This window comes from Prionailurus viverrinus, chromosome A1, assembly GCF_022837055.1.
Source record: "Prionailurus viverrinus isolate Anna chromosome A1, UM_Priviv_1.0, whole genome shotgun sequence".
In the NCBI taxonomy this organism is placed as follows: Eukaryota; Metazoa; Chordata; class Mammalia; order Carnivora; family Felidae; genus Prionailurus; species Prionailurus viverrinus.
The window spans coordinates 36,036,725-36,052,769 of record NC_062561.1 but is presented as its reverse complement, the minus strand read 5'-3'; the positions used below and the strand labels follow the sequence as shown (position 1 = coordinate 36,052,769).

Genomic DNA, 16,045 nt, shown 5'->3' with positions numbered 1-16,045 from the left:
TTTAAAATCTCTGTTTTGCAAATTCTAAAATCACATGAAATAACTCATGTGTCAAGAAGGAAATCCTAGAGTAAAATTAGACCTGAAGAATTTATGGAACACAGCAAAATAGTGGTATAAAGAAATTTATACTCTAAGTGTTTATGTTAAAAAATCAGAATGACTGAAAATTAAACATCCGACTTCAGAAGTTAAAAAGGAATTGTATAATCCTAGAAAAAATAGGAAAATAAAGGAATGAAAGAAAAAATGACTTAGAGAATTTTTGAAAAGCTAAACCATGATTATTTTGAAAAGACAATTAGATACGTTTCTGAAAAGGTTAATGAGGAAAAAATATTAAAGACGTAATAAGGAATATAATTATACATACAGAAGATAGTAAAAAGAGACAAGCACACTATAAAAATTTATAGGCCAGACTGGATAGGTTGATGATGCAGATAAGTTTCTAGAAAAATTATAACATAATTGAAACTGACTTTGAAAGAAAATCAAAGCTTGAATAAGTCTATAACTAATTTTTAATTTAATGACTTATTTAGAATCTTCAAGTAAATTAAATACTTGGCCCAGAAAGTTTTACATATGAGTTTTACCAAATTTAATGAAATGATTATTCTAAACTGATAGGATACTATATATATATATATATATACACACACACACACACACACATATATACACTTATATACATACACTTATATATATATATATATATACACACACACTATATACTTATATATATATATGTAAGTATATATATACCTATACACATATATATATAAGTATATATATACCTATACACATATATATATACACACAAAGTCATATAATAAGTTAGGATATATAATATATATATCCTAAGTCAATGGAGAGCCCCATCATGTTTGTTAACAGAAAGAGTCAATATCATAAAGATCCCAATTTAATCTAAATCTGCAGAATCAGAGCAATTCTGTTCACAATCCTAATAGACCTTTCCAAAAACTTCAGTAAGTTTGCTCTGAAAACTAGATGGCTGAGTAAAGGCCCAGAAAGAGTAAAGACAATTCTAAAGAAGGAAAATCAGATATGAGCTATAATAAGACAGAGTGTTACTGATTCAGACATGGATATATTGACCAAACAGACTAAAGCAGCCCCCAAACATCAACACATATATGGCCACTTGAAATACAGAAGAATGGGCTTTGCTGATCAGTGGGCAAAGGGTAGGCTAGTTGTGAAATGTTACAGTTCAACTCATTTTCAATAGAAAAGAGTAAATAGGATCCCCACCTCATACTACTCGAAAACATTGATTCCAGATAAAGTAGGTACTAAAATGTGAATAGCATTGTTAAAGCTTAAAAAGAAAGCATAGAAGATTATCTTTGTCTTTGAAGTAGGGAAGGATTTCTTTTTTTTTTTTTTTTAATTTTTTTGAATGTTTATTTGAGAGAGAGAAACAGACAGAGTGTGAGTGGGAGAGGGGGCAGAGAGAGAGGGAGACACAGAACCAGAAGCAGGCTCCAGGCTCTGAGCTGTCAGCACAGAGCCCTATAAGGGGCACGAACTCACGAACCATGAGATCATGACCTGAGCCGAAGTCGGACACTTAACAGATTGAGCCACCCAGGCATCCCAATTTCTTAAAAAAAATACCTTTTACTACATTTAACAACTTCTCTTTACTGAAAGATAACATAGGTAAATGAAGTATGATGACAGTTAAAATCTAAAATATAAAACAAACAAAAGATTCGTATTCAGAATATTTTAAAGAACTGCAAATTAAGAAACTGATAAACAGCCTAACAAAAAAGTGGGTAAAAGATCCGAAAGGCATTTCACAGAGTAGGAAATCGAAATGTTTTATAAACATGTGAGAAGCAACTTGAACTAATTAGTAACCATAGAAATACAAGTTAAAAGCACGATGGGATACCATTATAAGCTGCCAAGTAGAAGACTGATGATAACAATTTGGTTAGGCTATGATTATGCCTAGATAACAATCTAGGCTATGATTATGCACTAATGGTGGCTGTATCTTTTGGCACACTGTGGAAGCTCTTTGACACCATCTAGTAAGCTTGATGATGAACTTCTCCCCTTATTATCAACTCCACTTCTACCCAAGAGAGCAGTGGGTTTCCAACTATTTTGGTCATAACCCACATTGTCAAATGATATTTTATAAGTGGACCCAGCACTCTTTTAGAACAAAAACAAAGTGTCAACAAAGAATATCCTTACTGTTTGTGTTACGTTCTAAGATGTCCTGTTCTCTTCTGCTTAAAGACACTGTCAACAGTTTCTGAAAAGGTTTAAGAACCAAGTAATGGGATCTGCCATAAAAAAACTCATACACATATGCACAGGGAGATGTGAGCAAAAATGTATCTGCCTCGTTTGTCATAGTCAAAAATCCAAAGCAATTCAAATCCCACTGATAAGTGAGTCAGTAGGGAGATGACTTCATATTATAAGCAGTGAAAATGAGGTGCGGTTTATACATAAAAATGTGAATGAATCTTAGAAATATAATGTTGAGTGGAAAAATCAAGTCACAGAAGTTTATAATAAAGATGATGGAATTTGTTTATAAACTCAAAGATAATGTTTATGAGAATAGCCACAACTTAGGAAGGATTACACTCTGCCAGACTGTTCTAAATTCAACACACGTGTGCACATTCATTGAAATTCACTGGCTTTGGGTCATTTTGGTTTCTCTGAGACAAAATGTATGATGCTATAATGTATATTTAAACTAGTTGTGGCAAAGTTCTTGTTGTTACATTTGCTATGCAGAAAACATAAATTATAGGTAGGAAATAATCGTGAACTCATTTTCTTTCAGAATATACACACACATATGCACATATATTTGACATATCTATATGTTTTTATACACATAGTTATTAACATACCTGTGTATTTTTATGTAGATAGTTTAGAGTTTGCTGTTACCATAAAATACATGTGAGCCTTAGGAACTCAGGTAAATTATTGATTATCCCTTTGAACAGTCAAAATGTGACTGAAGTTTTAAAACCCTCTGTGGTCATTGCTGTAGACTGGTAAGCCCATAGATCTTTCAGACGGGAGCATGTACCGGGCTCTATCTGGGACGATCTGCAAGCACCTAAAGAAAGTTTTTGGCATTGCATAGCTGAAAGTAGTTGGTGGCAGTGCAATTAATTTGCCAGTTTACTAAATAAAAAGCTGCATTAAGAATAAGGTGAATATAGGGGCGCCTGGGTGGCGCAGTCGGTTAAGCGTCCGACTTCAGCCAGGTCACGATCTCGCGGTCCGTGAGTTCGAGCCCACGTCAGGCTCTGGGCTGATGGCTCAGAGCCTGGAGCCTGTTTCCGATTCTGTGTCTCCCTCTCTCTCTGCCCCTCCCCCGTTCATGCTCTGTCTCTCTCTGTCCCAAAAATAAATAAACGTTGAAAAAAAAATTGAAAAAAAAATTGAAAAAAAAAATAAGGTGAATATAGCATAATATATGTAAACTTGTCAAATAATAAGTTGTACACCTGAAACTAATGTAACACTGTGTCAACTATACTAAAAACATACATACATACATACATACATACATACATACATAAATAAGATGATTGGGGTGCCTGGGTGGCTCAGTCGGTTGAGCATCGCCTCAGGTCATGATCTCGCAGCTTGTAAGTTCGAGCCCCATGTTGGGCTCTGTAATGACAGCTCGGAGCCTGGAGCCTGCTTCGGATTCTGTGTCTCCCTCTCTCTGCCCCTAACCCACTCGCATTCTATCTCTGTCTCTCTCAAAAATAAATAAACATTAAGAAAATAAAATAAGATGATCAAACAAATCAATGTCTTAGAGCTAACCATCTTTATGTATACCTCTTCTCTAATTTTGCTTTCTAGTTTGGAATGTAGAATTGACGTAACTAAGAGGCAATTGTATCTAGAATAATGTGGTTCTCTAACTGTTCATCTTTTCCGTTTTTGGCTACTTTTGCTTCTCAACATTTAGAATAAAGAAAATTCCAAATTACTGTTTGAACTGGGATATTAGTTTCAGACTAAATACCTATTTTTGTGCTGTCTGTTGGTATTTTTCCAGCTAAAATTCTTCTAATAGTTATAATGTCAGAAGAAGATATGCTTTAAATGAGATTGGCTTTTAAATGAAAATCAATAGTGTATTTTCCATAAAGTAAAATAACTTTAAGAATTACTTCAGACCTTATTTCTAAATGTAAACATTATTTTATAGGTCCTAGGAAGTAATTTTGACTTTTTACTGCCCAATGGAATACTAAAAGGGTGTGGCAATTATGTCTGCTAATAAGTTGTCTTTTAAATGTGCTCATTGAAATGCATCCAGTCATTAAAGCAGAAAATTTACATCAGAAAATTTTGTACTTTAAGTTTCACAAATAAGCTACATGATATTTTTTTTATCTATTGCAGGTTCCTCTTATTTATTTCCCTCAAGCAAGAAATACAGTTTTGACACTTGAATATTTGCTTGTTTTTTTCTCCACCACAATCCGGTCTTTCTACTCAATCTTTGTTACATATACAAACGTGGGTACCCATGTGTGCGCATGTACACACATGGATGTGTATACATGTTCGTCTTTGAAAACACACTTCTTTTCTACTTTTATGTAGCCTTCTCCTACCTTCCTTATGTCAATTCTTATGGTGGCTATTGTCGTATACTTTGTGCCTAACATATGCTCCCGTAATATGAAGCAGCATGGTGGAAAGAACATAGACTACCCCTAGCTTTCAAGTCTTGCCTCTGCCTCTTACAGAAATCATTGTAGTGAACAACTATTTAACCAGCCAGTGCCAAGTGGAAAATGCAGAATCCATTCTGAGGATTGGAGGGATTGCATAGGAAAGCACCTATTACTGCAGCTGCTATTTCATAGCTTAGCAGTAATAGTATTAATACATGTCATGAACTGTGAGGAGTAGGAGAATTTACCTTGTTAGCCTGCCATTGTTTCATGGACGTTGGCAGAAAACACAAGACTATAGAGTCACAGAATTTATTATAGCAACAGCCATAGTAAACAGTTCTTTGTTCATTCCTGAGTCTAAATTCCCACAGGGAAACGTGAAGAAGGCCAGATTTAATACCTACATACACAGTGGTTTGTATTACTGGAGGAAAATCTTGAACTTGGGAAACCCAATCTTTTTTAAGAGCTAATAAGACTGCCCAACCTTTGCCTCAGTTTACACACTAGACAGTGAACAAATCCATTTGCTTAAGAGGGAGATCCTACTTTTTGGAACAAAGGTGGTTGGTTAGCACTTGTATCTTAGAGTGCTTAGTCTTGCATTCTCTTACTTGAAAATTTCCAGTTGTTTTCTGGTTCCCTTAAAAGAAAGTCCAACCTTCCCTATGTTAGCCTAGAAGACTCTAAATGATCTGGCACAGCTCCTGACCTCATCTTATACCACCATACTGGCCTTCTGTCTCTCAAACCCACCAACAGCCTTTGTGTTTGATCTCCCCCAGATCATCACCTAGCTAGCTTCTTGATATTGAAGTTTCAGCATCAATGAAATCAGTGAGTGGGGTCTTATCTGATATAGGCCTTATCTATACCACTTAATATGAAGTAACTCCCCCCCCCAAGCCTTCTATCACATCACTCTTTTTTTTCATGATACAATTTTTTCAAAAGTTTCTTATTATTTTCTGTCTTTGCTTCCTGTACCACCCTATCACACAGAATAAAGAACTTGTTTTAGAATTGTGTATGTGCATATGCATGTATATTATAAATCATATATGTGTGTGTGTGTGTGTGTGTATGTACACACACACACATATATGTCAAATGCTTGGAATAATACCACTTACCACTCAGTGTCTCAGTATTTCTTGAATGAAGGGCTAGATGTATGAATTAATATTGCCTCAAGGATTTTTGTTTTCTCTTTTCCCATGTGCTTTTCATTGTTTTGGTCGATAATTTTAAATTTTGCTATTTGATTTCTAGTGAAGAACTTGCGCTGTCTCTAGGGTTTACAAAAACAAGGCTATGACAGTAGAAAACTGAAAGTTTCCTCCCAAATAAAAAAAGCCACCTACTTGTTAAAGTTTTGTTGCGCACTTTCTATTTAATACCATTAGTGATAAACTAGCAATTAGATAGCTTGTTTGAATTCATTGGTGCTGAGAACACAGGAGATTGTAGCATGAGCTATGCTGTTGGCACATAAAAAATCCTTGTTTACCTCTTAATTCCCACTAATGACACATGAGAGGTGTTTCTTGATTTGTATAAAACTTAGAAAGTAAGGAATTAAATCACATACCTATTGAGATCCCATAATTGTGACTTGGTGACTTTGATGAGAAGTCAGAGGTCTGACTTTGAAACGCCAAATATTCCTCTAGTCATCCTATGACACTTGTCTTTATCTGAGAGGAAATCATTAAATGATTGATTGTTATATGAAACAGTCCTTGCAAACTTTTAGCTCTTTTCTATCATTTTTCCAATTGCTTTTTTTGTACTCAATATTTTACCTAGCAGAGGATGTATGGAAGACTCAAATACATTTGCTAGACCCTCTTGGAAATATATATAGGGAAACAGTTTTGATTTGTCAATTAAGTGCTTTTTTTATTTTTAGTTTCGTCTCCCTTCTCTTAGTTGATTCTACTAAGATGCAGGTGCTTTAAACATAAGTTGTATTTATAGATCCATATTTAGCAAGGGTTCATGTGCTAATCTTTTAAAAGACTGTTACTAATATTAGAAGTAGCCATTATCTAAAAGATATTTAATCACAGCTCTACAGATTAATAATTTTCCATTCTCTTTGTGAAATCACTGTGGTTAAAATTGATCATTTTTCAAAATTTGTTTGTAACAGCAAGCAAGAAAGGAGAACGTCAAAAAAAGAGAAGCAGAGGAAAGGGAAAAACGTGCCCAAATAGCCAAAGAATTAGCAGAGAAAGAAAGACTTGAACGCCAACAAAAGAAAAAGCGCTTGTTAGAAATGAAGACTGGTGAGTACTGTCAAATTTGCAATTTGTACCTTTATTAGCAGTTTAATAAACTTCAGTGAAAAAAAGAAGATACAGTCACTTATTTGTATAGTTAAAATGTAGAGCATTTTTTTTTTTAAATAATGGGCTTTCCTCCTTTAGTTTACTTGTTAGTAACAAGTAATGCTTTTATTCTAACTGGTCATTGGTCATAGGTGATATTGGTCCTCTGGTCTACTCTTGTAGTTCCAGAGTATTCCCACTCTCTTGACTGCTACATCAATAACGAATCTGTAATAATTTATGGCAACCAATAAATTAACAACTATAGAAAAGGGGTCAATTCTATTGGACAAGTAACTAGTATTTTTTCAACAAGATACTCTAAGGGAGGGAAAAAGTGATGAAGGGAAAATGTATTGATTTAAAAGAGTCTTAAGAGATTTATCAATCAGTTGTCATAAATGAAACTTACATATATTCTAATCCAAAAAAATGTAGACAAAGGGAGTCTGAAAAGTTTGAATATTATGTTTCCCCTGTAGACAGGACAATGTTGTTGTGAATATATTTTAAAGTATGTTGTAGAGGCTTATACTGAAATTTTATAAACAAAAATATGTCTGAGATTTCAATCAAAATACTGTAGCATGACTGGGGAATTAAGTGGATATTTGTAGATGAAGTTTGTAGAGGGGAATTTGTAGATGAAACAAGATTGGTGATAAATAGTAATTGCCAAAGTTGGGTGATGGGTGCTTAACGGGAAGGGTGTGTTCACTGTCTCATTTGCTCTACATTTGTATATTTTGAAATTTTCTTTAGTAAAAACTCTTGGAAAAAAATTAAAAATAGAAAAGTAACAGCTTTACAGTTTTACATATATATATTTACATATATATGTGTGTATATATATATGTATATATTCCAAAGCTGAAAGATACAATGAACTGAGGTTCCTCGGTGGCTCAGTTGGTTAAGCGTCTGACTCTTGATATTGGCTCAGCTCATGATCTCATGGTCACAGGATCCAGCTCCGTGTTGGGTCCGCACTGGGCATGGAACCTACTTGAGCTTCTCACTGCCTCTCCCTCTACCCCTCCCCTGCTTGCTCGCATGTGCACAGGTGCACTCTCTCTCTTAAAATAAATAGATAGATAGAGAGATAAAGATACCACTAACTTAGAAGCAAAAGAATTAAGGAAATTGTAGTTACATTTTCACTCCCTCAAACTTTTGGCTCTTCCACCTCTAAGCCACTAAGGATTGCAGAAGGCTTTAATTAAAATCCATCACCTTCACTGCTAAATTACCATAGTTTACAACTCAGGGCTGCAAATTCACCTAAAGTTTCCCCAGGGGTAGACAGAGATGCCTTTTTGCCTTTTTTGCTTTCACTTTTACAGACATATTTTACCTTTAATAAAGCAAACTGAGTACCTTAATGTATCACACATGTTTCTTCCAGGAGAAAAAAATAATCGTAAGCACAATTTCTTGTTTAGAAGAGTACGCTTGAAATTCAGGAAGTATTCTCAAAAATTTTTAACTAAAATGGAGATCAGAAAGGTTTAACATTGATTTTAAGAATATGCTTCTGGAAATCATTTTAAAATAATTGAATACTGCCTAATTTACCAGACATTCTGGTATTCGAACACTGGCTCATTTAGTATTGGCCAGAGTCATTTAGATGACTTATATGATGGCAAATTGGCTGTACTGTTTGTGAATTTTGCCCAGACCCCCTGGTCTATCATACTGAGCCTCTCAGCAATTCTCTATTCTATCAATCTGGAAAGTTAAAACCTGATAGGAAGCAAAAATTTTAAGAATATGTTAGATCCAATGTAATCTCAATAATGTTTTCATTCAAATTTACATTTTTCCTGAAGGCATTTCATTTTTAAGAATAGCTAAGTTTATTTTATTTTTCCAACTTAAAAAATAATACTTTTGGGGCGCCTTGGTGGCGCAGTCGGTTAAGCGTCCGACTTCAGCCAGGTCACGATCTCGCGGTCTGGGAGTTCGAGCCCCGCGTCGGGCTCTGGGCTGATGGCTCGGAGCCTGGACCCTGTTTCCGATTCTGTGTCTCCCTCTCTCTCTGCCCCTCCCCTGTTCATGCTCTGTCTCTCTCTGTCCCAAAAATAAATAAACGTTGAAAAAATTTAAAAAAAAAATAAAAAATAAAAAAAAAAATAATAATACTTTTGTGTTACAGAAAACACTTAAAAAGTGGTTGACCAAAAGATCATTATCGATAATCCTCCTATCCAAAAAAATCACTTTTAATATTTTGGCACATTTTTCTTTCAGTTTTAAAATTTTCTACCTTTCAAAAACAGTTATATGATAGAGTAAATATGTTGTTTAGCATCTCACTGAACTTTCTCAATGTTTCCTGTTATTCTTGTGATTCTTAATCTGTAATTTGTAATACCTGGATATGCCATATCTAATTTATTTTGCATTAGTCAGTAATGAGGTCATAGAACAATAATTATTTCTATCTTTTCAATGTTATACATTTATGTATAAATGATTGACAAATATTCATAATTATTAGGATATAGAATAGAAAAGGATAGTTTTAAGACTTTTTGATGCATGTTGCCAAATTGATTTCTGAAAGTATATTCTAATTTCACCAACTTTTAAAGCTGTTAGTTTATTGGGCGCCTGGGTGGCGCAGTCGGTTAAGCGTGCGACTTCAGCCAGGTCACGATCTCGCGGTCCGGGAGTTCGAGCCCCGCGTCAGGCTCAGGGCTAATGGCTCAGAGCCTGGAGCCTGTTTCCGATTCTGTGTCTCCCTCTCTCTCTGCCCCTCCCCCGTTCATGCTCTGCCTCTCTCTGTCCCAAAAATAAATAAACGTTGAAAAAAAAAATTAAAAAAAAATAAAGCTGTTAGTTTATGAATATTCTTCGGTTGAATATTCTCATTTTTTTAAAGATTTTTGTTAATAAATTAGAAAATTATGTTTTGTCTTAATTTACATTTCTCTGAGTGCTACTAAAGTTGAACATTTTTTCAAGTGTTTATTAGTCCATTTGTATTTCCTTCTTTGTGAACTGTGTTGCATTCGTCTTGTTTTTAATGATTTACACACATCAGCTCATTGTGCCTCAGTATTTACCTTTTAAGTATATTTTCTCAATTTGGCTTTTGATTTTTATAGTTTGAAATATAAAAATGTTTCATTTTCTATAATTTTGTTATAACTTTCGCTTGCTCAAGTTTAGAAAGTCATCTTTACAGCAATTTTATATCCACTTCAAATTTTTTTAGCTTCAGATATTCATAATACTATTCTGTTCCACTTAAATATAATTCTTGCTTAATCATTCATAGACTAGGGTCTATTTCTGAAATTTACCAAATCAATTATGGTTATAATTATCGTTAATAATTATGGTTAATAATTGGTTTGTGTTTATTTCACATAAGTAATTTTGTATTGAGGACATTTTGGTTTTTTCTTTTCTTTTAAGTATAGTTAACATAAAGTGTTATATCAGCTTCCGGTGTACAATATAGCGATTCAACAATTTCATACATCACCCAGTGTTCATCACAAGTCACAAGTGCACTCCTTAATCCCCATTACTTACTTAACCCCTCCCCCACCCACCTCCCTTCTGTTAACCGTCCGTTCTCTATAGTTAAGAATCTGTTGCTTGGTTTGCTGTTCTCGCTCACGCTCTCTCTCTCTCTCTCTCTCTCTGTGTTTTTTTCATCGCTCATTGTTTGTTTCTTAAATTCCACATATAAGTGAAATCGTATGGTATTTGTCTTTCTCTAATTTTGCTTAGCATTATACTGTCTAGCTCCATCTATGTATTGCAAATGGCAAGATTTCATTCTTTCTTATGGCTGAATAATATTCATTATATACAATGGAATATTATTAAAAAGCCTAAAAAAGAATGTATGCATATATGTGTGAGCACACGAACACATACATGAACACATACATACACCACTTCTTTGTCCATTCATCCAGCAATGGACCCTTGGGCAGTTTCCATGGTTTGGCTATTGTAAATAATGCAGTAAACATAGGGGTGTGTGTGTCCCTCTGAATTAATGTTTTGGATAAATACCCAGTAGTGTTGATTACTGGATCATAGGTAGTTCTATTTTTAACTTTTTGAGGAACATCCATACTCTTTTCTACAGAGGCTATACCAGTTTGCATTCCCAAGAGGACAATACTTTTCTAAATTGTTAAAGTAGATTTTAACTTTTTAAAAATAAACTTATAGGAAGGTTTCTCTTGCATCTTTGTGAATCATAGAGCTCATCTTATTTGACCTATTGGATTACTTTATTTTTTTTCAATGTTTATTTTGGAGAAAGAGAAAGAGAGAGAGAGAGAGAGAGAGAGAGAGAGAGCGAGAGCGAGAGCAAGAGCGAGCACAGGCAGGGGAGGGACAGAGACAGAGGGACAGAGGATCCAAAGCAGGCTTTGTGCTGACAGCAGAGAGCTGAATGCAGGGCTTGAATTAACCAACTGTGAGATCATGACCTGAGCCGAAGTCAGATGCTTAACCAACTGAACCACCCAGGTGCCCCTGTTGGATTACTTTATAAAACTTTATAGTATATCTTCCCAAACGTGATCTGGGTCTCAAATAAGTGTAGGGCTCTCACTTGATGAAAGTTCCCCCAAAACCTTAGTTGCTAAGGTCCCTGTATTCCAGAAATTTGGACATTTTCCAGGAGACTTTTCTTCAAAAGATAGGGTACTGTCACTTTATATAGATGTTATTAAATAAATACTTTAAGACAATACATCTTTAAATACTGTATATTATATGTGAATATTTTAATAGGTTTAATCAGAAAGTCATTTGATACAAGATGATAAAATATTTGATACAAAAGAAAGCTTTCAGATAGGAAGCTACTTTTGAAAAGATTTTCTTTCTTTTAAAAACATTTTAAAATTTTGGAAGTCAACTTTGATTTTTTTTTTTTCTCTGTAGCTTGTGGAGTTTTAAAGAATCTAGGTGCTATTTCATAGCACCTAATCATATAATATTCTCACCAAAGTGAAACACCTTGTAAAACGCTAATAAATGATGATTATTCTGAATGATCTTTAGTTTTCCTCCAAACATAAGAAGATTGTTAATATAGAGGGACAAAGTATTCAGTCTTTTAATATAGTTGCTATACTCAAGTTAGTCACATAAGTATTAAATATATTATTATTTGTTGCTACCTTTTTCATATTTAAAAATAGTATAAATATGCAATAACTTTTTACTTTCCATAGTAGATGTAGAATGTATTTTTTGTCAAATTATGAGTTCTATAACATTTGGAGGCTTTATGAAGTAGAAGTTAATAAAGTAGTATGTCAACTTAGTTAGCACTTTTAATTACTGCAAATATTCTTATGCAAAATATCCATTTTTGACACTCTTAACAGATACACCGTATTTTATGCAATTTCTATACTTGACAAATACCATCTTTAATGGAAACCTTGTATTATTACTATGAAACATATAAGTGCTATGATTTTCCATTTCATTGATGTAGAAAAGAAATTTAATAGGTCACTTTTGTTTTATTTAACAAAAATAGTTTTTGTATTTATACACTGGGATTGCAGTGATAAATAAGGATAAGTAAAGTCCCTGCTGTAGTGAAGTTTATAATAGTAATGAGTGAATCAGACAACGACATATATAAGATAATTCAAATTATAAAAAGTCATATGAAGTAAAACAAGACAGGATAATAAGATGGAGATGGGGACTGGCTGGCCTGGTGGGTGGTGGTGACAAAATTTGGTGTTAGAGAACTAAGAATGTGAATGTATATGGAACTTACTAATTTAAAACACTGGTTATAAAACTCCTCAGAACTTGATAGGATAATTAACTAGGTTCATGTTTATATCCTGTACCATATGTGCCAATATGGTTTATTTTTTAAACATCTTATTGTGAGTTAAAACTTTATATTATTTTTCCTTGTGGGTGTTCTATTTTAGTATGGAGCGTGGTACTGCTTCAGTCTTTGTAGAAGTTTTCAGCTTGGCTTTCCTATTCTTCAAAAAAAATGTTGAAGGGCGAATTGTTGAATCTGCGTTAGTGCTGTGTCACCTCTCTAGCCCAGGAACTTTTGGGTTTATCTTATTTTCATATGTAGGGCACGCAGCCCTGAATGATAGAGGGAGAGAAAAATGTTCACATAACCCCGTCATAAACCCACAGGGAGCTTCCTTGCATACATTTTCATGGCTTTAGTATTTGCACCATGCAAATAAGAACTGTGTTCTTTCACAGATGTACAAATTCTTGTATCACCACCTGAGGTAGTGGAGTGAATTAAATCCCTGCTCTTCCTTATCCACCATAAATCATTACTTGCCCTTGGCAAAAGAGCAGGTAACTATTTTCAAGTGTGCTATTTATTATCACTATCATTTTGGGATGTGATTTTTGTTAATAGAATGAAAATAAAAATAGAATAGTGGGCTACATTTCCCTAAGAAGAAAAATGAAGCATTGAAAATCCTTTTCAGCAGCAAGACTAAGAAAGCCCAGAATCTCGTATTGTCCTACTACAGCATTCAAAGGTCATTTTTCTGATTTTTGTTTTCTTAAAAATAATTAGCCTGAAGGTCTCTAAAATATTCACATATACAGTTTTGATTATTTCTGTTAAATGATTTGGTATTACATTAAGCAAACAAAGAAGTTAACTGCATTTAACTACATTTTCATGATGTCTAGTTAATCAGTATGTGAATTTTGAATACATTTGCTGAGGTTGATGTTTAAATTTGAATTATCTTAATTTAGAAGATACCCAAAGTATGAAACATCTGATGTAGAAACTAGTAAGTATAGACACTGGTATTTATTTGTTTGAAGTGCATAGCTATTCTTATGTGTAATCATTTCTAGTAAGACAAATAGTAATAGCAATTTTATGTGATTATGTGCAAGTTTTTCGAGACTGCATTTCTGTTTCTTAATCATGGAAACGAATAGGGCATTTGATAATAGAATTCAAATATTATGCCTTGAGACTTCCTGAGTATGTAAGTTGATTCACATAATTTTTAAATAGCACATCAGAATGGCCTTGAAATGGACCCAGTGTTGTATAATTATGTTTTGTGGGGGAAGTAAATAAGAGCTTATTTAATGGAGCAATAAAAACTATATGAGCAGCTCCTATATTTCAGTCTTTAGGTTACAATTTGTTTATTATTTATTAGACTTAAATGTCTCATTTGGTACAACTTCAGTCTATTAAATAAAGAGATAATTAGCTTTTAGAAATCTGTTGTTTACCCACATGGCCAAAACGGCTCCTTTGTTTTCCATTCTGCAATTTAGAATAACTAAGCAATTAGGCCTCCATTTTAGAGGAAATGCATATTACATAAATACTACTTGGGAATGTCTCTGCCAATCTCAACAGATAGGCAATTAATGTGTGTACTTGCTTTCATAAAGGCTTTGACAATTACCCTGTCCTCTGCAGATATCATAAAACTTAGATTATTTTCCATAATGGTGCATATTCTAGTTTTGTGCATTGGTGCTTTCAGCTTTCCAGCATTTTTGGAAATTGATACATCTAAATAGGCCAATGGTTTTAATCACTCCTCTATTTAGAAGAATATAACAAATTAGATTGCACTGCCTTTGATCTATTTCTCTCTCTTACCCTCCTCTTTTATGGGGCAGTGATAACAACACACACTCCTACTACTGCTGCCATTTATTGATCATATATTATTTGCCAGGCTCTATATGTGTTCATGATTCCATGTAATCCATACAGCAAACTGATGAAACTGTTTTTTTATCAAAGAGTTGCTTAATGTCTCTACATGGTCACAGATTCAGTAAGCAGTGAAGCCAGTACTCAAGTTTTCTGACCAGACTACATATTTTTAAACTATTGTGCTATTATACCTTTACCAGTGATGGTCTAATCACAGTGCAGGGAAAACAGGGCCAAAATGAATTTTAATAATTAATAACCAGCACTAGTCTATATCTGTGTATGGAGGTGGAGAATTCTCTTCTCTGGAAACCTTGGATGAGAGGGACAGCTGTGTCTTTCGGTCCATGATCAATAGATAGCATCTTCCTTTGTGTTTGAAGGAAGTTTGAAGACAATTGCCAAATTAGGAATGCTTTTCTACTCTGGGTCAGATTCCACTTTAATTCTTCTGATTGTCCAAGCATTCATTTATCCCAGTGTCCAGAAGATAATGACATCAGTACCACTCTTCCCTTCTGGAAGGAAAGGTTCTTCAATGGTCTGAATAGTTCTGGGCCCAACTGAGTACCCAGAGCTCAAGAGTTCTTAAGGGGGTGGAAATGTCTGTGGTATTTTCATTATTTGACCCAACTGAGAAGTGAAAGAATCAGGGAATTTTGCAGTATAGTAGTTTTTGGAAGGGACACAAACACCGTGATGTGCTTTACTCAGGAACAAATGCCTTTAGACACCCTCACCCCCACCACCAGTCCTAGCAGGTAACAGTTTATTTTCTGATAGTATTAAAAGAATGACTTTCCATGCATAGTATCAAGGAGTGTCCAGTGGGAAAATTTTGTAGGAGTATCGCTAATGGTTATACAGGTTTTCATTTGTGAGCAGGAATCTCTTTCACTGGAATAACAGTTTCAATTGTGAAAACTCATTCAGAATCTAGCCTTTGTGTGCACTGATCTCTGTCTTCTCTGTATGGCTGTGCAAGGCCCACACACCATCCTCTGTCTCTTTACAAAAAGCATCTTGAAAGAAAAATGAGGAGAGGAGGCTCTCAGACTCAAAATGTATCTTGAAACTGTGATTTTTTTTTTCCTCTTAATTTTCTTGAGTTGTGTTTGTCACTCTTTGTTAAACATCTTTATGATACATCCTCATACCAATTGGTTTACTGTTCATCTGATACTTAAAAAAAAAAAAACATTTTGTAAATAGTTTTCTTTGCCTTTCTGAGTATTCTGTAATATTAGCTATATGCCAAGGAGAAAATGACTCCAATATTTTGTTGTTTAAATTTG

General features: G+C 34.2%; 1 protein-coding gene across 2 annotated transcripts in view; it reads left to right on the top strand.

Moving 5' to 3' along the window:
• The window catches only part of DIAPH3 (diaphanous related formin 3), a 504,348-nt gene that overhangs the window by 323,729 nt on the left and 164,574 nt on the right, over window positions 1-16,045 (top strand). The window contains exon 25 of one of the 2 annotated variants that reach the window (XM_047871375.1): window positions 6,880-7,015. In XM_047871375.1, the coding sequence (XP_047727331.1) occupies window positions 6,880-7,015 (136 nt within the window). Of the gene's footprint in view, window positions 1-6,879; window positions 7,054-16,045 lie in introns of those variants that run through there. The other variant, XM_047871365.1, reaches the window with a different exon arrangement.